Here is a 23,602-nt window from a genome sequence, read left to right on the forward strand (position 1 = left end):
TTAAATTACCTACTACTAAGTACTAACCAAGGAGGGTCACCCATGTGACGAACATGCTTTCCTAATTGCATGTCACTTGGTCTGCATTTTATATCACAATAGTTTTAATCATATTTTATTCCGTTAGTCTTAATCTATTTAATTACCTAATTGCGCCAGCTGCTATGACAATTGTATTTATTACTATACTAAAAAAGCAATACAATTGTACAAGTGTTTTATGCATAGGACATACAAGTTTTTATAGCATATTATAAATTTTACCATTTTTCATTTAACTTACTATCTTTTAACTTTTACCACACATCAAAGTTTTCGATTTATAATCTTGACACTACATTTTTTGTTTCTTATGTTTTTATCAAATAACTTTCACATGGTTACGATTTTACTTTTAAACATTTAGTTTTAACTATATTTATCCGTTTTTATATATATATATATAACATTTTTAATATATAGTAACTTTCATTATCGTTATGTTTTACGTTATGTAATATATAAAGCAATAAAAGAGTTATTGTTTATGTTTTAATAAAAAAACTTTGTACAAATTTACAAGTCCTTTATACCTGAAATATACACGTCCTTATAGCATATAATATTTTTTACCAATTTTTTTTATCTTTTAACTTTTGTCATGCATCAAAGTTTTCATTTTCTTGACACTAAACTTTTGGATTTTCATCAGACAACTTTCACACGGTTACGGATTTACTTTTAAACATTCGATTTTGATTATTTTCATCTGTATTTTTATATAAATGACGTTTTTAATATATAATAACTTTTATCATCATTACATCTTACATTTATATAACACTTAAAACATTAATATAGTTATTGTTTATGTTTTAATACATCTTTGTACTCTTTTATATTTTTTTATTGTTATTGCTACATATTTAACTATTTTTTTTAAATTTTGAGCTCGAATGTTTGACATATATTTAGGTCCAAAACTTTATCGTATAAAAATTGTACCCCGCGGCAACGCGCGGGTACAATAACTAGTTTAGTCTTAAATCGTAATCTATGCACACACCACAAGTCTACTTTTTTTTAAAAGTTTTTAAGTGTCAATAGTTTGTGATTGAGTTTCGAACTGATTATTTGATTATTGCGTTTATATAACGCAAATAATCGAAAAATGTGTTGGGCAAAATAAGTGATTATCTGCATTTAGTTAGAGAGAAACCACAGTTTTGAGAAAGCAGGTAAGGACATGTTTTTTTAAAAGGCAGTTTTTAAACACATAATCAATTTTGGAAATGCAAACACAAACACCCCCAAGTCTGTCTTCTTTTATTTTTTCTATACCCATTATTATTTGGTTTTCATAATAGTTAATATCAATAAGTTTTCTTGCATAACTTTAATGAGAAATTATTTTTAAAAAATGAAAAAAAGTTGGTATGTACTGTATTAAAGATGTCATGGAAGCAGCCTCTTTACTTTTAATATTTATAAGACTATTTACATATCAAATTCTCTCATACACCGTGGAAGAACATATTGAAACCAAAATCCGTGGAAACATACCTAATCATAGATAACACTTTTAGGATCAAATAATACATTAAAATATTTTTATTGTAACTGACATAAGATATCTCTATCAATAATTAGTTCGACAAGTATTATGAGTATTTTTAGTTAGGTAATTATATTTGATTGGTGTAACATTAAAAGTTTATTTCTTCTAAGAATCGAAGGTTATGATGTTTAGAATTTATTTTTATTTCTTTATTCTTTTTTTTTTCTTTTTCAAATGAGCTCTAGAAACTAGGTGGAAGCATTGGATATATACCTACAGACCACCGGAAGATTAGTACTCGTATTGTACAAGTTTTCATGCACAATTTGAATCAGAAAACTTTTTTAAAAAATGAGAAAAAATTTGGTATCGATTAAATATAAAATAGGAATTATAGCACCGGAATGTAACCAACTATGACTCAATGGTTATGTAATGTAGTGACCTTTCAAATTGGCTATCTGATGTAAATACCTTCCATTTTTGTTCTTTTAATGTATCCTACCGGGTAACATCCTATTTGTAACCGGTAATGCCACGTTGGTCGTAAAAAGAATAACGATTAAGGCACCGAAGTGTAAACAATTATGTGTGAATGGTTATGTAATGTAGTAACCTACGACAGTGTTAAAATTGATGTAAGAACCTCTCTGTTTTGTTCACTCGATGTATCCAACCGGGTTAATCCGACGACTTTATACTCTGGTCATCTTCTCCGGCTAATTTCCGGCACTATCTTCGGTAACAACAATTTTTTCAGGAGAGCAAATCTGAAACTATAATTCAATGTCTAACTTCAATCCCGAACACAAATCAACACTAGATATAGATAGATGCATATATATACATATACACACCAGATATAGATTGTGTTATGATCACCCCATCATCGTTAACCATAAAGATTTGGCTATCCCATCCAACCACAATCAAGATCCAGCAACTTTGGTTTACAATGGGGTAAGGGGGGGATTTGACAGGGAATGACGACGGTGGTTGTCTGGATGGCGGCTAACATTTGTTTATTTTATTGGTGGCAATCAGCGGTGGCACGTCTCCGGATGTAAAGACAGTGGAGAGATGGCCACACCTCATGAATGGAAGAAAAAATGAGACCAAGACCACCCACTACAACCTCGTTAGAGTCTAAGACCATCCACCATCCATTTCGTCGGAGTTCATAACCCACAACGTAACCATGATCGTACAACAGGTCAACCGATACATGAAAAGTACATAATTGAGAGGTTCTTACATCATATAGACAATTTTAAAGATCATTACATAACATAACTATTCAGTCATAGTTGGTTACACTCTAGTGCCATAATCTCAAAGTGAAACTAACATTGTTACCGGCTACCGATATAACAGGTCAACCGATACATTAAAAGAACAAAAATGAAAGGTACTTACATTAGATAGCTAATTTGAAAGGTCACTACATTACATAACCATTGAGTCATAGTTGGTTACACTCCGGTGCCATAATCTCTATAACATATGTCATAAAAAATGTGTTTGGTGGTCCTATAAATTACTCGTAACTTTATAATTGATAACAGAACTGCCCTTCATCCCTGTTTTCTCTCCAATAACCGTCATATTACAATAACCGAATGAAATAATACTATCCTTGTATACAGTCATAACTATTAACCAAATATCAAATCTCTTATGTTATAGTTTCCAATCTTCATGTCTTTCTCTTCCAGTAATTCCCACATCACAACCTTTATTAAAGAGTCAAAGGACCTCTTCATACCTTTTAAAGATATCAAAGAAGCCACTAATGATTTTACAACAATTCTCGGAAAAGGTGGGTATACTTTCTGGTGAACTTACCTCTGTGGCAGTAAAGAGACTCAATTGTAAAAGAACTGGTCAAGGCTTTAAGCAGTTCTTGACAGAGATTCAATTGCTATCTCGTTATAAACATCCAAACGTAGTCTGCCTACTTGGTTTCTACGATGAAGCTAAAGAAATGATCCTTATTTATGAGTATGCAGAGCATGGAAGCCTTGACAAATATCTCAGTGTGCCCAAAACTACTATTCCATTAACATGGGAGCAAAAAATCAGTATATGCCTTGACGCGTGATACGTCCCATGTACCAGTGGACACAACCCATGACCAAGTCAATGAAGCAACCACTAAAACAACTACCTAAGGACCCATGTTTCTTTGTTTTCCCACGTTTTCATGCATGTAGCTAGAAGTTAAAGTGGACAACCCACTACCTGCAGTTTCCTTTTATTTAGGATTAGTTAGGACCACGTTTCTTTGATACTTGTTGCATTGTTTCCCTATTTAAGTTGTACTCTTGCATTGTTAAAGAAGTGAAGAAAACTAGCAAAAAGTTCCTTTCTCTGTGTTTTCTTTTGGAATTTACCCTGCTCTACAGGCTCTATCAATTTGGTGCTTTCATTGATTCTCATCATGCCTCCTCGAAAAGATGTATCCAACCCAGAAGATCAAATGCAATCGTTACTTGATAAGTTTGATCACTTCATCACATCAAACTCCACCAACTCTCAAGACTTGCAAGAATTGCTTTCAAAACATGTCACTGAAACCACTACTCTCAACACTCAAATTGTTGCAAACTTGCAAAGCCTCCAAGATTCCATGAAACAACTATTGGAGGTTACCAATCAACTTTTTTCTACAGTCATCAAAAACAAAAACATCGAACCACAACCCTCTTTCACCTTTGGATCAATACCCTTCCCCAAAGACTCCTCGTCAGGTTCTCAAACTAATCACCCCCGTCACCCCAAACTTTAACTCACTACTTTTGATGGATCCAACCCATTAGACTGGACATTTCAAGCCAAAAACTACTTCTCGTACTACCAAATCCGGCCTGCAGAACGTGTCTACATGTCGGTTTTCTCATTCACCGATGAAGCTTTAAGTTGGTACCATAACCAGTCAAAAAACAATCTTTTAACTACCTGGCCATAATTCACACGTGCATTGGAACTTCGTTTTGGTCCCTCCTCCTATGAAAATCACCAAGCCTTTTTTTTCAAACTATCTCAAACCTCGACCATCGCTGTGTATCAAGCCGAGTTCGAAAAAGTTTCCAAGCGTGTCATTGGCCTTCCACCAGAAGCCCTTCTAAATTGCTACTTGTCGGGTTATCACCTGAAATTCGCAATGAACTAGTTGTCCTCAAACCCACATCTCTGCACCAAGCTTACGGTTTGTCAAAACTTGTTGAAGACAAGCTTAACCTTACCAAACCCCCGCAACTTTCCCCTTCTACCACCACCACCACAACACCCCTTTTGCATGCTCCAACTACATCTCCCTCATCTTTACCCACTGCCCGTTTGACACCTGAACAGATGCAGCAACGCAAGGCTGCCGGTTTATGTTTTTGTTGTCCCGAAAAATACATTCCTGGTCACCGGTGCAACCCCCCTCAGTTTTTACTTATCGCTAATCGATTGGACGATGTACAACCTGTTCCTCCACTTCCCTTGCTTGAAGACGACCATGCAGTTCCCCGCATTCTTATTTTAACCCCTGCACTTTACTTGGGTTTGGCTCCAGCAACATCATTACGTCTCACTTGCTTCATCCACAAACACCCAGTTAGCATTCTCGTTGACTCGAGCAGCGCTCACAACCTCATCCAACCCCACATTGCCACGCCATTACAATTAGTCATTCAACCCACTCTCCCATTCCCGGTTCTTGTTGGAAATGGTGAACCCATTCAGTGTATTGGGTTTTGTCCCGCTGTTCCCGTGACCATGGAAAACGCTACATTTCAGATTCCACTGTTCTTGTTGGCTTTCAAAGGATACGAGCTCATATTGGGTTTTAAATGGTTGCGTTCATTAGGACCGATTACCGCTAACTTCTCTATTCCATCACTTACTTTTCGTCACAATGATGTTTTGGTCGCTTTGAAAGGTCTCCAGCCACCCTCCATCGTTGTTCCTTCGGGAGTGAAGATCACCGACCTTGAGGACAAGGTCGTTTTTGTAGGAGAGGGCATTGATATGTCCCATGTACCAGTGGACACAACCCATGACCAGGTCTATGAAGCAACCACTAAAAAAACTACCTAAGGACCCATGTTTGTTTGTTTTCCCACGTTTGCATGCATGTAGCTAGAAGTTAAAGTGGACAACCCACTACCTGCAGTTTCCTTTTATTTAGGATTAGTTAGGACCACGTTTCTTTGATAGTTGTTGCATTGTTTCCCTATTTAAGTTGTACTCTTGCATTGTTAAAGAAGTGAAGAAAATTAGCAAAAAGTCTCTTTCCTTTCTCTGTGTTTTCTTTTGGAGTTTAGCCTGCTCTACAGGCTCTATCAATATGGTGCTTCACTAGTTGATTTTGTGTTAATTTTTGAATTGTATAGAATCTTCATAGAATAGGATTTAGAATGGGCGATATTTCAGGCGTGATTTTTTCGAGGTTGGAACACAGATGCGTCCCTTTTCTTTTTTGTTTTTTTTATTTATTTTATATGAGTGTTTTTTTATTTATTCCAAACATGCCCTTCCGCGTGTTTTTTCATTAGTATGGTTGCACATATCTACACAAATGCCACTGATTAAAATTGGCCCTTGATTTAGTAGATCTAATGGACTAAATCAGTTATCGTAGTTCTCGACTTTTTGATGGTTCTCACTATAACTGCCCCCCTCTCTCTCTCTCTCTCTATATATATATATATATATATATATATTTTAAAAGTTATTAACATATATATTTGATCATGTAGTTGTGGTACGAAGAGAATTATCAGCCAATGGTTCTTCAAAGAACTTAAATGTTATACAAGACCTTTCAAGACTTTAGGTTGGTAATTGGTGGACAAAGTTGCGAAGATCGGTGTTGATATAATTAGCTGCAGATTTTGATTTATATATTTATAGATCTTAAGGGGGGCGGAGTGGGAACGGATAAATTTATCAACCCTCCCAAAATCAACCAATAAAATCCATCCAACTCAATCTAACCTTTCAACCCTCCCAACCAACCCTCCCACCCTTTTTTACTGGCGGCCGATAAATTTTCAACCCTCCCAAATTATTTTATTTTCTTTTTTTTTTCTTAAACTAGACAAATTATTTCAACTACAAATATTCAAAGAAAACATGTCCATTACATATAAAATTCAACATACTAGTACGATATTAAAAAAAAGTCCAATACAATTATTCAAATAAAACTACGAGATATTTAAAAATTACACAGCCATCCATACTCCTCTCCAATTTCTCGTTTTCTCTTAAGCACCCATTCTAGAAAAACCGGATCAGTGATGTCGTCGTGTGGCTCCTTAAAAAACTACATGTCTTCCCTCTCGGTCTTCCTACTTGTTTGTGTGATTTGGAGGTCCAACAGCTTTTGTGTCTTCTCAGTGACTTCGACCAACAATTGTTCCTTCTTTTGTGCATATTGATCAACCGAACTATAAACACTCCCCGCCCTAGACGATGATGCACCAACCTGTTTTTTTCCTTTCCTTGGCCGCGTGGGGGTTGAATCTTCATTCAAATCAGGAAGGACAAGATCAGGATCATTACTACTCGATTCATAGTTACCCCCATCAAGCGACTTTCTTCGCTTATCAGAATGGGTGGAAGATGTGCCGGTTTCAACTTAAGTCGATATAGGACCTTTTTTTTCCAACAAGAGTCGCTTGTTCCACCCATTTGGCTTCCTCTTTCACAATATCCCAAGCCAACACATGTGAAAAAGGTTTGCCCGTTTTATCGCTATAATCTCCCAAAGCCGTTTTCATCACATCAATGTCATTACACCCACTCAACCATATACGATTCTACAAGTAAAAAATGAAAACAATTCGAGAGTTTCATCTTGAATCAAAGAGACATAAACTTGAAATACTTAAAACAAAGCAAAACGATGTTTAGACATAAACTCGAAATACTTACCGCTTGTTGATAAAGGTTGTTAAACAAGTTGATGGCTCCATTCATTACATTCCATTTGGTGTTTAGACTATGGTGACTTCGAGTTGTTCCATCCATGAGTGATGCAAAATGATCTAAAATACTTTCCCAAAACTTATCTCGACCTTGTTCATTCCTGACAACTCTACATGTGGATACATGAACCCAAGCTTTAGCCAACGCCTCCTCCTCCTCCTCCTCTTGACTCCAAGGTTGTTTGTCCGCTCGTATCTTCTTTTTGCCCAAAACATCGTTAGCTTGTACTTCTTGGACATCATCTGAACAAAAACATATCGAATGACATTTGATACATGTGAAGCAACACAAATATGTATTTGATACACAAATATCGAATGAGTTTGATTGGTTTCTGCCAACAAAAGCAACACAAATATGTATTTGATACATTTCAAATGAAGCACGTTAAAATGACATTTGAAGCAACATTAAAATGACATTTGATACATTTGAAGCAACATTTGATTGGTTTCTGTCAACAGAAGCAACACAAACATTTGAAGCACATTAAAATGACATTTGATACATATCGAACAATACCATACAAAGCAACACGAATCAACACCATTCAATTCGAAAATACACATTCAACAGGAATCAACACCCTTCAATTCGAAAATACACATTTGATACATATCGAAATACAACCGAAGCAACAAATTAATCACATTTGATACATCATCAAACTAAATTAATCAACATCATCACAATACAACCGAAGCAATACACTAATTACACAATATCGTTTTAGGTAACAAATGCAGGAAAAAAAACAAAAAACAACAAACAATATGAAATCAAATGGGTCGAAATCAATACCTTGCGTGTTTGGTTGCTCTTGCGTTTCAGGGATGGCAACATCATCATCAGGCAAAGGTGTGTTATGGCTATGTAAAAACAGGTCGAATTCGACTTCGGCGGTTTGCATAATAACATATGAGTGTATAGCCGGCGGCGGTGGATCGTAAACGTAACCCTGTGAATACGCCGGTTGTGGGTAGTAAGGTTGAGGTTTGGGAATTTGTTGTGGGACTTAATGTCGAATTCGGTGTGGGATTCGATTTTGAATTTGTTGTGGGATTGAAGCTCTCGGTGGTGACATATTCGATTGATTCGGTGGATTAAATGGTGTCCGATTCACTGGAATTCGTCCTCGTACACCACCAATTTTTGGTTGATTCACTGGCTTCCTTGAATCCATGGAATAGAAGAAGAAGAAAAAGGGAGTTTTTTTTTTTTGATGGGAATGAAAAGAAAGAGAGGAACAAGTCGATAGAAAAGAGGGCAAAAAAAAAATAAATTTTAATGGTCTGTAACGTTCAAAAGACATGGGTCCCACACTCTCTCTCCATTTATCACCCGTGGGTATATTACCCGCCCACCAAACCGTTAGCCCATAAATTCGTATGTGGCGGTGATGTAGCCGGCGGTTTCGAGGCATAAATTTGCCATGAATTCCTCCACTCCGTCCCCCCTAATATAGAGCAAGAAATATACTGCTACCTTAAAAATAAATTACCCAAGCTTTGCTGATACATGATCCGGTGATGACAATGTGCATATACTCAAAACCTTCCCTTTATGTTATAAGGTTTAAATATGTTTGCAAATTTTTCTTTCAAATAAGATTTAATACTTTGATATAAGATAGCCCGCTACAACGCACGAGTGTTACCTAGTAGTTTATAATCATGTAAGATATAAGATTAGAAACGAGAATTAATGCAATTCATATGTCACATTTTTAAAGTTTTAGGTAGAATTTCAAACATAGATCGATTAATCATTCCCAAATTGTCGTCTATTTCCTTATTTTTTTCGATTCTTTTTTACTTGTAACATATACAAAATGAGAAAAACATCTAAAGATAACCAAAACTAGATCTATACCCGGTCGTTGACCGGGTTAAACAAATACTTATATATTTTATAGTTTACGAAAACTTTATTTGAGTTAGTTCATCATTATTAGAATAGAAATAAAATGAAACAAATAATTAGATTCAAGAGATTATATATACATAAAAAATAGAATTAAAGAAAAAAATTATCGCTTACGTGACGAAATCTAGATCAAAAAACATTGGATGGTCCTAATAACATGATACATTATACAAGATTAGATATTGAGCTAAGAGTTTACAAATGAGTTATGTGTATGAAACCATGAATATTATTTTTGTAATTAGTTACATATAAAATGTTTTCAATACCATAACATTATAAAGCTATCAATACTTGATCTAACTCAAAATCCAACTTACCAAAAACAACTAACTCAAAAATAACTCATATGATTTACCATCCCGCTAACTCATTTGATTCGAAACAACTCATTTGACTAACTTAACTAAAACCAATCAATTTAACCTTTCATCTCTTTTAACCTAAAAACCACCAATTTGACCATGACCTAAAATCAACCCACTTGAAAGCATTAACATGTAAGTCATTTGAGCCCAAAGAAGCCTATCTGATCTGTCAACCCTCCAACCCATTAATTAATCAAGTCGACTCAAGGCTACCCTGATTAACACGTATAGATCCAGGTTCTAAATTGAAATTTATAATGGGTCGAGTTAGGGTTCGAGCTTTTCTTTATGTTAATTCCCCAACTCTACCAAGGTTGTCATGCTAACCCGCCAATCCAAAAATCCAAATTATTACCGACGAACTCTACCTAAAACCATAACATTTCACCTACCAACTTGGCAACCTACTTGACCTAAAAAACAACTCATTTGACTCACTTGATTTAAAACCAACCTACTTAAATGCATTAACATTAAGCCTACTTGAATGAAACCATTTTATTTGACAAGTCAACCCGCCAACCCATGTATTAATCAGGGGGTTTCTGGATTGAGTTTTTTACCATGAAACTTTTAATGGATTGGGTTTGGGCCAAAGATTCTCAACCCACCAATTACACCTAAGTCTACCTGATTGACAACATTGCTATAAAGCATATAAGCCGGTCTTAAATTATTAAATTTGAAGGATAATAATTCTACCACATTACCCCTATCCTTACCAATGGGTCGTATTTAGGTAATTTCAAATTCGAACCCGATTAAAATTCTCACTCCCAAACCTGGACCTAGAGCCGCTAAATTCCGACTTATTGGGTATTGGGGCCAAAAATAATCGGGGATTCTTTAACTTTATTTTTGTTTTTTTTGAAATCCTTTTACTTACTATATATATTTATCTGGTTTTTCTTAAATTTTTTACTTAATTTAATTGGGGATTCGTTATTTTATTTATGTTTTTGAAATTCTTTTAGCCTTATACCCATTTGATATTGAATGAAAAAAAGGTAAAAGGGTGAAAACCCTCAGTTCTCATGTACAGTTTAGTACCCAGAATGTACATCCATAAAACTCATGTCTAGTGTCTTACAATTCTCACACATAAATCACAAGATGTAGTTTCTCCACTTACTTTTGACAAATTTCAAACATATAACATTCCATGCCGCTGTCAATTTTTTATTCTGTTTTTAGCTTCTAGGATTTGTTCTTATTATTAGTTTATTACTTTTTTTTCAAGAACATTTTATCATTAACTTTGATATGAGTATTTAGTTATGAATCAAATCCAATTATTGTATCTTTGAATTTATTACATACTATAATAAAGGAGTATCATGTGAACAATATTTTTATTGTCTTTATCTGCATGTTAAATATAAATAAGAGATTTAGCAAATATGAAACAAAGAACCGACTTGGTAGAGTGGTTAGTGTTTATGCCCGGAGGTCACGGGTTCAAACCCCCCCCCCCCCCCCCCCCTTTTTTTTAGTTTGTATTTAATAATAAATATTGACACTTTGGCCCCCTTTTTTTTCTTTTTACTTTTTTGTCCCTCCTGTTTCTTTTTTATTATTTCATCCCCTTAACTTTATATAATTTATGGTTTTTTTAAACTTTTCTAATATTTTGTTTTTTATACCTTTATTACATTTAACATTTTTTTATAACTTTTTAAAATATTATATATTTGGTATGTACTAATTTTTGTTTCTTTTTAAAAATTTTTTGTTGCATTATATCATTCGTACTTTTTTAAACATTTGGTTTTATTATTTTTTCAAATGTAACATTTTTTTATATAACTTTTTCATTTGGTTTTCGTATTCTTTTTTGTCTTTTTGGTTTTCTTTTTTATCTTTTTTCTTTAGTATATTCTTTTTGTATTTTTTTAACATTTGGTTTTCAATATTTTTTATCGCTCATAAATTTGTGGTTTTTTTACCCTACCAATAAACATAAACGCTTCAAAACCTTACGTCGCCCATTGGGCGACATGTAATTCCTAGTTTACAATAAAGCTGACAAAACCATTTGGCCTATGACACTTATGGTCCTCGTAAATTAGCATATGTACCTTTTTGATATACTGTAAATATGAGTATCATGTTACCATAAATATAGAAGTATATAAAATGGTTAAGGTCTTGGATCTTAACCATCATATTTAATGAGTTGTGATCCATTGGTAAGGTATTGGATCTTGAAAAATTTTACTAGGGTTTGAATCTTACTTTTTACATTTGTAGGAGTGAATTATTAAGGGAGGGAAGGGTTCGAGAGTCCTGAATTTCATCCTAGGTATACGTGATGTCTCAAATGCTAACTACTAACTACTAACAGATAACTCGTTGTTCAAATATATATATATGGAAAAAGTGAGTATGAGGTTGTTCCCCATCTAAGCTTAGATGGGGAACCCCTCACATACAAATATTTTATTATTTGTTTGAATTTAGAACAAATACATGGCCCCCCCATGATTTTCATGATTATAAAAATCAAATGTGAGTGATTCCCCATCTAAGCTTAGATGGGGCACAACCCCATACACACTTCCCCCTATATATATATTTATATATTCCACCTCACACTCCATCGGTCCTTTAATACAATCACTATCTTTTTTTAATATATACAATCACTATCTCTTCCATTTTTATTCCTTTTTTTATTATTATTACATTGTATCATACTACTAATAGTGTTGATTTTTATCATAAATTGTTAAAACGTAAGACCATTATATTCAGGAAAAAAAACATGTATGAGGCTTTTAGGGGGGTTTGAATTATGAGCTTCAAAATCCTAAGTTTTTAAAAAATAACTCTTTTAAAGAAGATAGACTTGTTTGGATGTGCATTTGAGATTAAAAGTCTCAGCTCGAAAAAGCTCCTAAAAGCCCCTAAAATGTCTTTAAAATAAAACATTGTGTAAGAATGGTTGAAATAGAAGCTCTAGCTCCTAGCCACATCTTCAAGCTTTAGCTCCAAACTCCTAGCTACAGTCCTAGCTCGAATCTTTTCTACCAAACATACCCTAAAACTTAGTTAAAGTCTTAAAAGTTTATGTTTTCTATCTATACACTAAAAAACATCATAAATATTAATGAAATCCTATATACAATATCTATGTTAGAATGTTATGCATTTGTTAAAACACCCCAAACATGCTGGAACGTCTTTCTCATAAGCTTTTGTTACCTCCACGTATCATTAGAACATTCTTAAAAAGTTATTAACTAACTTCACGTAAAAAAAAACACTAACATAAATAAGGATTGTTGACAACAAAAATTGGTATATAATATCAATGTATGCATGTAAATGTCCAGACAACTTCAGGAAATGCAATTCTTCTCACTACAACATTTGTCAAACTTTAAAAGGCAAGATTTCTAATGTAATGGTATAATAATAGTTACATTAAATATCAAAAAAGATTTACCATAGTTAGATATCATAGTTGACTTTCAATTTAGATGGTGGAGATTGATTTGTAGGTTTATTTTTAATGGCTTAGATCAAAAATAATCTTATTTTTTTCTCTTTGTAGTGGTAGCCATATATATATATAATGAATAAAGAAAGAAGAAGGAAAAAAAAAAAGAAGGTAAATTCTGCAGTAGTGTATTTTGTTGTTGTTGACCCCCAACCTCCTCCAACTCCTCCCTTCTTTCCCAAACATTTCTAGCCACAGAATCCTAAAATAGCAATTCATGTCTAGAGACAAAGTTTTGATATAAACGTTTTCAGGGTTTATATTTTTAATTAATTAATTTATAAATAAAAAGAAGAAGGAATTGATTCTTTGAGAAGAAGAGTGAAAATATAGTGTTTCGGAAGAGGTGTACGGAAAGAAGTTTGAAGGGTTTTAATGGATTAGTGAAGTCATCATCTGGGTTGTTCGAGATCGATTGCGAAACAGCAAAATCGAAGAAATCGAGCTCGAAGAGGCGTATGATCTTCTGAATTTGGATCAAACAAGTTTGGCAAAAACATGTTGATCTTCTGAAGGGTAATTTTACTTGTTGCTTAAATAGCTATTAAAGAATGTCTTTAGTTTACTAGAGACATCGATTTTTTTCATTTGTTTTTTCGAAAAAAATTTCTACTGTAGCACCATAAATTAGCAAAGCAGCTCCCAATACACCAGCAACAATTAAGAAGAAGTTTGACCAAATTTCGTGTGGGACATGAAAATGACCAATCAATGCTTGTTTTTTCTGATGCTAATTAAGAATATGATGCATGTGACTATAATTGATTAGATATCAAATATTTAAGTTTTTTTATGTTAGTTTCCGATCTTCATGTCTTCCTCTTCCAATTTCGAGATAACAGCCTTTATTAAAGAGTCAAAGGACCTCTTCATACCTTTCCCTGTTATTGAAGAAGCCACAAAAAAGTTTAAAACAGTTCTCGGGAAAGGTGGATATGGCTCTGTTTACAAAGGAGAACTATCACTTTCTGGTGAACTTACCACTGTGGCTGTAAAACGACTAGATAGCAGTAACATTTCTGGTCAAGGATTTAAGGAATTCTTAACAGAGATTCAATTGCTATCTCGTTATAAACATCCAAACGTCGTCTCCTTATTTGGTTTCTGTGATGAAGCCGGTGAAAAGATCCTTATTTACGAGTACGCAGAGCATGGAAGCCTTGACAAACACCTACATGGGTTGGCTAAAATAACTCGTCCACTAACATGGGAGCAAAGAATCAGTATATGCCTTGATGTGGCTCGCGGTTTAGATTATCTTCACAACGATGTTGCAAAAAACCATCGAGTGATCCACAGAGATATTAAGAGTGCAAATATTCTCATTGGTTGTGACTGGAAAGCTATGATTGCAGATCTTGGACTTTCCAAAATAGGTCGTGCAAATGAAAGTGACTCTTATGTAATCACTAATGCTTCTGGCACATATGGCTATTGTGATCCACTATATAGGGATACTGGAATCCTGACCAAAGAATCCGATGTTTATTCATTCGGTGTGGTTATGTTTGAAGTCCTATGCGGGCGGTTGGGCTTCATGAATGTAAACAATGAACATCGATTCCTTGACCGATTGGCCAAACGCTACTACGAAACACGAAGGTTAGACGAGATAATTGATCCCTATTTGAAGATTGAAGTGGACTCTGATTCCTTGGAGAGGTTTTCAGAGATTGCATATCCATGTTTGCTTAATGAACGGGACCGACGACCCTCAATGGGTTTGGTTGTTCAAAAACTTGAGGAAATGATGGCAACCTCAAAGGTCTCGCAGATAAATCTTAAGGTACCTAATTCGAGCCACCATGGAACCTCGAATCAATATTATATTCTTGGTCACAAGACTGAAAACATTCGTGATATTTACACATTGGGACATCAAAAGTTAGGCCAAGGTCAATTCAATACTACTTATTTGTGCACCGAGATTGCAACCGGAATAGATTATGCCTGCAAAACAATCTCCAAAACGAAGTTGACTTCAAAAGAGGATGTGGAGGATGTTAGGAGGGAGATTCAGATAATGCATCATTTGGCAGGACACAAGAATATCGTGAAGATTAAGGGTGCATATGAGAATGCTTTGTACGTTCATATAGTCATGGAGCGATGCAATGGAGGGGAATTATTTGACAGGATCATTCAGAGGGGACATTATAGTGAAAGGACAGCTGCGGAGTTGACAAAGATCATCATCGGAGTTGTTGAGGCATGCCACTCACTTGGGGTTATGCATAGGGATTTGAAACCCGAGAATTTCTTATTGGTTGATAGAGACGATGATTTCTCCCTCAAGGCAATTGATTTTGGACTATCTGTTTTCTTTAAACCAGGTAAATTTTATCTTATTACAAAGCCAATATTCAACGTTATAATTAATTTAATGTGTTACTGAATTCAAAACGTGGCTGTTGCCCAGGACAAATACTCACCGATTTTGTGGGCAGCCCCTATTATGTGGCTCCTGAGGTGCTTTTGAAGCATTACGGTCCAGAAGCAGATATATGGAGTGCAGGGGTGATGCTTTACGTACTGCTTAGTGGTGTCCCCCCCTTTTGGGATGGTACATGTTAAACATGCGTTGGTTATGTGTTTTGGATTTTTTCATTCCGCAGGTATGCTCACATTAAGCTTGTATCTTAATATCTGTGTTGCAGAAACACAAAAGGGGATATTTGATGCAGTTTTGAAGGGACACATAGATTTCGAATCAGACCCATGGCCCCTTATATCTGACAGTGCAAAGGATCTTATTAGGAAGATGTTATGCTCACGCCCTTCAGACCGTTTAACTGCTCATGAAGTTCTATGTATGTAGACATGTAGTGAATCATATTACCTATTTTTCATACAACTCTTGTTTTTGGATATTTTTGGTTTCTTGTTTACATTCTACTATGGAGTAAACATTTTGTTTGGTACCTCCATCATTATAAGCTGAACATTTATCTATGCATACTATCTGCATTGTGCAGTTCATCCTTGGATCTGCGAAAATGGTGTTGCTCCTGATAGAGCACCGGATCCAATTGTTCTTACTTGTTTGAAGCAGTTCTCTGCAATGAACAAGTTGAAGAAAATGGCTTTGCGGGTATGTTCTTTTTTTTTTTTATAAAAATAAGCATTAACATTTATTTGGTTGTTGCTGCAAATAATATTTGATTTCTACAAAAGAAATGTTATAGATGATTCTATTGCATGACTGGTGGATATTTGATTTATAAAATAATCGAGTTTCTATTTTTTGTTTGGGTCCAGGTTATAGCTGAAAACCTGTCGGAAGAGGAGAATACTGGTTTGAGAGAAATGTTCAAGACAATGGATAGGGATAATAGCGGTGGAATAAGATTCGATGAACTCAAAGCAGGCTTAAGGAAGTTCGGCTGTACGTTACTAGATACAGAGATACGAGACCTTATGGATGCGGTACTACATTTATTTGTTAGGCCTGGAACTTGTGTTTACATTTGTCTGATGTGGTATCTGGGTTTTCAGGCTGATGTGGATAACAGTGGGACAATTAATTATGGAGAATTTCTAGCTGCAACGATTCACCTAAACAAACTGGATAGAGAGGAGCACCTTGTTGCAGCATTCCAGTATTTTGACACGGATGGAAGTGGGTATATAACCGTTGATGAGCTTCAGCAAACTTGTGCAATTCACAATATGACTGATTTTCCTGCAGATGATATCATCAGAGAAGTTGACCAAGATAACGTAAGTCCAATACATATATAATTATATGTTTATTCAGAAATACACAATGACACACACTAATAGTTTTCTCTCTCTCTAAATTTCTGACTGAGTATACAAATGTCAATATAGGCCATAACAAAACTAACAGTGTATGAATCCACTACTACCACTAGTTACTTAACTAGCCGTCCACTACTCCCACTAATAATATTGACTTCAACTAAGCATAATAATCGGTTAACTCTGACCAATTCTTGGGTAACGTGTTTTCCGAACTTTTCACTGACCCTCGCACTGTCCTTCAAGTGATCCTCAAACTATAAGGAAACTCAATTAAAGGTGTACCAAGATCTGGTCTGACCACTGCGTTTGAACGAGTTTTGCTTCCTTTTGTCACCGTATCAAACTATCCCGGCACACGAAGTTTTAACCGTTTCAACACACAGTGATGCCACTTTCCTTAAATGGATCTTAATATTCAACTACACACATCAGGTTACTCTTACCTTCTCTTTTCTTCATGGTGTACCTCACTTTTCTTCAAGTGGTTCAGGCCACAAACACACACGAACTTACGTACTGTGTAACTTGCTTAGTATTGGGAAATGTGAGTATTAAACAAAACTAGTGCTACTACATGCTTATTATAGTTATAGAAACAATTTAAACCACATGCATAAAAAACCATAATCTCGTGTAATTCATTAGCTGCTGGATTACCCATTTTCTGATCGACTTGAAATGATGAGTTAGTTATGTGATGCAGGACGGGAGGATTAGTTACAGTGAGTTTGTGGCCATGATGAGAAAAGGAAATGCAAGAATTGGAAGAACAATGCAGAACAGCTGATCACACCAGGGGCTCTCTGGTAGTTCCCTTTCAACATTTCGTCTATAGGCATATCCCTATTTTGCATATGATTGTTCTTGGGTCATACTTAAAGAAGAGAACAGTTTGACATACTCTAGATTGTACAGCACGATAAAAATAGGTGTGGCAATTGAGGCGTCGACGCCATAGTTTAAATGTTTGCCTCTATCGAATGGCAATGGACGTTTATAGTCTGAACACGTGCTTTTGTTGACATGGTGTATGGTTTCATTGATTGTAAATGCTTAATGAGTGTAAAGTTTTTTGGTGGTTCAAATTCTTTGAACTTAACTTAAACTTTTGTGACTTTCCTTCTTGTACTACTTCAGCGTGTGTTGTGGATGGGCAATAAGCCAATAAGCATTCGGATTAGAGAACTATCAATGTCTGAGCAGCGGGTTACTTTTCTTATTATCTAAACCTCCTTCGTTACCATATCTATACTTGTAATATAAAACAAATTTTTAGATTTTCAACATTAACTTGAATTTTTAATATTTACTTAAAACAACTATAATATTCTTTCTCTCTTTTTAAATTTTAACCAATCATTTTCTTTTTTTCTCATCCATAAATCATTTTATTCTTTTAATTCATTCAAAATCTTTTATCTCAAAAACCGTACATCGATAAATTATAAAATTTATGTGGGTGTTCTTAAAATTTTATGTTCTTTCATTAGAGTGGTCATTCGATATACTTTGGACGAATTTTTAAATCCGAGGACAGAGCCCGTACGGCTAAGGGCGAAGCCCGTCAGGTAGATCACCTCATCACCGCCATCGCCACCATTACATCACCACCCCGTCATCGATCACCTCCATCACCGCCGTAACGCGCAGGTACTGTTCTCGTATAGTAAAACACAAAATACACATTAGTGTATTCAACTTATCAAACATTTAATCTATACTTTTATACTACTATATAAAAACTATAAGCCAATGTTGAAAGTTTACAAAAAAAATAGACATGCGAATTGACCAAAATACTCTTAATGAATTAAATCACCATCAACTCTTAATATTAAATTACATCATTAGTCTATTATATTATAAAATATCTCTATTAACCCCCTTTAAATCAAATACCTTTACTTACAACAATTAATGCCACCGCCGCCATCACACACCTTCATCGCCGTGCACGAGTATTGCGTGGGTACCATGTTCGTACCTGTTAAAAAAGTAATACATGGTTAAAGGATAAGAAAAATATTAAAAAAAGCTGTTAGAGACATCAATTGAGCATAGGTTTAAGTGCAGTGGCAGACAAAGGAGGCAAGGGGGCGAGGGTGCCAAGCCTCCCCAAGTAGGCGCAATGCAACGGAATTTCTATTAGTGTGATTGAAGATTTCCAGAGGTTTATATTGTTTAGCCCTCTTCAATGAATTCAAAAATGATGAAATATTTGGAGCTGTTAGAAAGAAATATGGTGGAAATAAGAAGTTATTGGCCGAAAGTTGAATTCTTATAAGGGATAATGGCATACCAATAACAAAATGATTTTGTAATGTACTAATCTAATCAGGTGGTTATGTAATGTATGCAGCTATGTTTTTTTAGTTATACTATGTAAGAATCTTTTTATTTGGGTCAATCAATGTAAGGACCTATGTTTTTTTTTTGCTATACTATATAAGATCCGTACATATTTTACATAGTATAGCCAAAAAAAACATAAGTGGATATATTACATAGCCACCCTAATAGATCACTACATTACATAACCATTTTGTCATAAGTAGTTACATTCGTATATAAACGATACATGTGATGTGAATATAGTACAGGTGTAATTAGATGGTGCGTTCATATACATATGTTTTTATTTTCATTTTTCATTAGTTTTTTAAATATTATAACTAGCTAATTAGCTCGGGTTCAACTTGGGCATATTAATAAAAGCTTTTTAAAAACGTAAGATCATCAGTGAGTTGCGACGAAATGGATTGAATCTATTCTTAAATATCTATGTGATTATTTACTACAACATTTTTTTTTTATAGTTTTGATAAACAAAATGCATATAGCTATATATATTTTACTTCAAAATATTCTTTTTACTCGGAAATAAATAAAAAAATGTCTATATTTTTTAAAGTTTCATCAAGACTTAAATGTAAGTTATAAAATTATATGAAAAATTAATAAAGTAATTAAGATAGTGTTAAGATGGATTAATTTTATAAAAAAAAAACTAAAATGTTGCTAAAATTATAATTTTAAATATGATGTCATAATTTCTATAATCATTTGTAGGAAGGATTGTGAGTTTGCCACATAGAAAATTTTCTATAAAAATCTGATAGAAACAATTCTCTTTTATTTATATAAGAGATATAATCTTTTCTTTTTGAAGTTTTATATATGTTGAATATACTTTGAATGCATAGTTAAACGATATAAAAAGTTGTAGTTATAAAATATTTTGCTTGTTAAAAATTTATGGACAATATCATATGTCACTTGGTCGTCGCCAAACGAAAAACCTGGCTCTGTCCTGCATTAAGTGGTACTTACACCTAACCATTTAACCAATGATTAACCCCTTAACCAATGATTATCCTATAGTTTTTTATATTATATTCTTTTATCGGTATCCATTACAAATCAAAATTCAAAGATGGCTTTAGTATCTAGGTGTGTAAATAACATTTACACTTTTCTTATTACGTGAACGTAACTTTCTTTTGATTCATTGTATGTAACTAACTTGTTAAATTGAATGATTAATGTAAAAGTGTATACGGGACAAACCATATGAGCTGCCACATACACGTTTTTAATGGGTCGACGTAAAACTTTTACATTAACCGTTCAATTTAGCGGGTTAGTTGCATACAATGAACCAAATAAAAGTTATATTTACACAATAAAAAAAGTCTTAAAGTTATTTTAACGTTCAAATACCTAACCGTTCAAAGATTTACAACTCATTTGATTTATAGGTTTAAGTCTCAATAATAGATCATTTACTTTACATTATTTTTAATTTTCAATCATAAAGTTCATTTGAATTATGCATATTTTGTTGGTTTTACTCTTACTTTAATGATAAGTGTTTGATTTAATATATAAAATTAAAGGTTAAGATTTAAAGTTAAAGATTGTAGGAACTTTTTTACCATTTAAGTAAAAAATAATAGCAACATCTATACTTAGGTTAAGATTTAGATTTAAAATTGATAAATCGTCAACGATGCTCAATATTTTAACCTTTGAAAAGATTAAGATTTAAAATTGATAAATTAATTTTGGACTATTAGTTTTTAAAATTCTCTAAATATACATAAAAGAAGAGAAAATTTAATTTCAAAATGAAAAATTTTGGACTCTTAGATGAAGCTCAGTTTTGAATTAGGACCATTAGATAAAATGTTAATGTCATATACGTTTCATAACTTTTTTAAATTTAATTTTAATATAATAAAATTAAGTATACTCAATAATTATGGAAAGTAATTTCCAACATTTTATAATTATAAAAAGTAATTAATTTAATGACATAGTTATAAAAAATAATCCTAAACTTTATATTATCTTTTAAATTCACTTTTTTAATCATATTATGACTTTATATATGTTTTATCATATAACGTAATAAATATTAGTTATGTGTCTGTTTGGTAGAGAGTTTTTAGGGGCTTTTAAGAGGTTAAATGCCTCGAGCTTTTAAAAAGAAGCTCGATTTATTATGGTAGCCATGTTTGGATATACATTTTAAATTAAAAGTCCCACCATCAAAAAGCTCCTAAGAACTCTGAAAGGTCTTTAAAATAAAAGCTGGTGGAAGAAGGGTTGAAATAGAAGCCCAAGCTCCTAGCCTCATTTTTAAGCTCCAGCTCCAAGCCCCTGGCCATAGCCCCAGCTCCAAGCTTTTGTGCCAAACATATGTAATTTTACATCGTTAATATCTTATGGTATTAAAATAAAAGATAATTCTGATTTGTATATGGTATATAGAATAATCAAAAAAATAAACAAAGTTATAAAAATAACAACATTACCGTCTTTTAGCATATTTTTATATAATATTGTTAAATTAATAAAATGATACAAACATAATATGAAGATTAGGTATGTGGATAATTGATCACTAAAATCTGTGTTCCCATTTTTAAATCTACATCATGCAATTCTTTTTTTATATATAACGAGAGAAAGTACCCGCGCGTTACGGCGGTAAGATGATGGGTGATAGGTCATAAGGTGTGATAACCAAATGCCTTAACCGTACGGGTTCCGCCCTCGGATTTAAAAATTCGTCGAAAGTATATCGAATGACATCTCTAATGAAAGAGCATGAAATTTTAAGAATGCTTATATAATTTTATAATTTATCGATGTACGTTTTGTGAGATAAAAGATTTTGAATGAATTGGAGGAATAAATTATTTACGAAGGAGAGAGAAAAAAAATGATTGGTTAAGATTTGAAAAGAGAGAAAGGGTGTTTGGTAATATAAAATTGATAGAAGGGGCATTTTGGGAAGTAAATGTTGAAACTTAAAATGTTAGACATGGACTTTTTGCTTTATAATTGTGACATCCGGCAAATTCAGGGTAAGTTTGACTCGGGGGAAACCACTTTCTTTGACCAGACAAATATGATGATTTATAATGAATATGTATGAAAAGTTATTTTGAGAACCCTTTTTGTAACACCCATCATTTTAAAATAAGGATTTCCAAAAACTTTTGCCTAACGGCGTTAAAAGAATGCGGAATTAACTTTAAAAGTCCAAACCAGCAAAATCTGTTTGGTTTATTCATTAAATGGTGTTACTAGCCATATCATCAAAATATGTCTAAATGGAAATCCATCGGCTGCCCAACATTAAACCACCGAGTACATTATCAATACAAGTCATTAATATCTAAACAATAAGCAAATGTCTAAAGCGAGCAGCCACTATGGGTAAACTATAGTCAGCTTCAAGATCATCTACCCATGCCTCACATCTTCTCACATCTACCTGCTCACTATTGTTGGACCTGAGGGCACAACACATTTTAAAAGAGCAAGTGTTAGCTAACGAATTAGCTAAGTAAGATAACACATAATTTATAAAACGTTTGTCCATTTAAAACATTATATAAAAGTCATATTAAGTCGTTAAGGCACATATCATCGAACATATCATCTCATATACATATCAGAGCATCAACATCATTCATAATAGGATGGGTCATCCTAATGTGCCTAGTCATCTTTTGCATCATCACATATCACATCTGAACATCTTTATAATTGTGGCATAAGTCACACATCTCGTATAACATATACATCATTATAAGTGAGACATAAGTCACACCCGACTAGATAAACAACCTTACGGCTGTACATCAATGTCGTTAAGGAATGGCAAGCCAATTCCAGGAGTAATCCGTATGTTCAAGGACAATGGGGCTGGTAAGACCTCCCGTATTACTCTTCACGTTGTACCTCGTTGCAAGGAGCCACCCGAGCAATCACATCAACGCACTTAACCGGGCTAGGGCAAGTACGGGTTAAGCTAAACACTTTCACATCAAATTTACGAGCTCGATTTCACATCATATATAGTATAGGTGTTTACACAACCTAAACAATCATCACATATACATCTTTTACGTTTGGGCCCTTAAACGTGCACGTGTCATGGCAACTTAATAAGTCTAGTGAACTAGATGAACAAGCCATGTAATCATGCACATTTCACATATCATCATC

The 23,602-nt window shown here is 33.9% G+C and overlaps 1 protein-coding gene across 1 annotated transcript; it reads left to right on the forward strand.

Moving 5' to 3' along the window:
• Positions 1-13,429: 13,429 nt before the first annotated feature.
• On the forward strand, positions 13,430-18,165 carry LOC122609646 (calcium-dependent protein kinase 26-like). Its single transcript, XM_043782616.1, has 7 exons — positions 13,430-15,648; positions 15,735-15,878; positions 15,973-16,125; positions 16,291-16,406; positions 16,574-16,741; positions 16,811-17,035; positions 17,784-18,165. The coding sequence occupies exons 1-7, from the start codon at positions 14,127-14,129 to the stop codon at positions 17,865-17,867; spliced, it is 2,412 nt and encodes an 803-aa protein (XP_043638551.1). The 5' UTR covers positions 13,430-14,126; the 3' UTR covers positions 17,868-18,165.
• Positions 18,166-23,602: the final 5,437 nt, after the last annotated feature.

Source organism: Erigeron canadensis, chromosome 1 (genome assembly GCF_010389155.1).
Source record: "Erigeron canadensis isolate Cc75 chromosome 1, C_canadensis_v1, whole genome shotgun sequence".
In the NCBI taxonomy this organism is placed as follows: domain Eukaryota; kingdom Viridiplantae; phylum Streptophyta; class Magnoliopsida; order Asterales; family Asteraceae; genus Erigeron; species Erigeron canadensis.

Coding starts and splice junctions, on each gene's coding strand:
- LOC122609646 (XM_043782616.1), top strand. CDS start 14,127: ATGTCTTCCTCTTCCAATTTCGAGATAACAGCCTTTATTAAAGAGTCA. Junction 15,649..15,734: donor ATCTGTTTTCTTTAAACCAG/GTAAATTTTATC, acceptor GCTGTTGCCCAG/GACAAATACTCACCGATTTT. Junction 16,126..16,290: donor AACTGCTCATGAAGTTCTAT/GTATGTAGACAT, acceptor TGCATTGTGCAG/TTCATCCTTGGATCTGCGAA.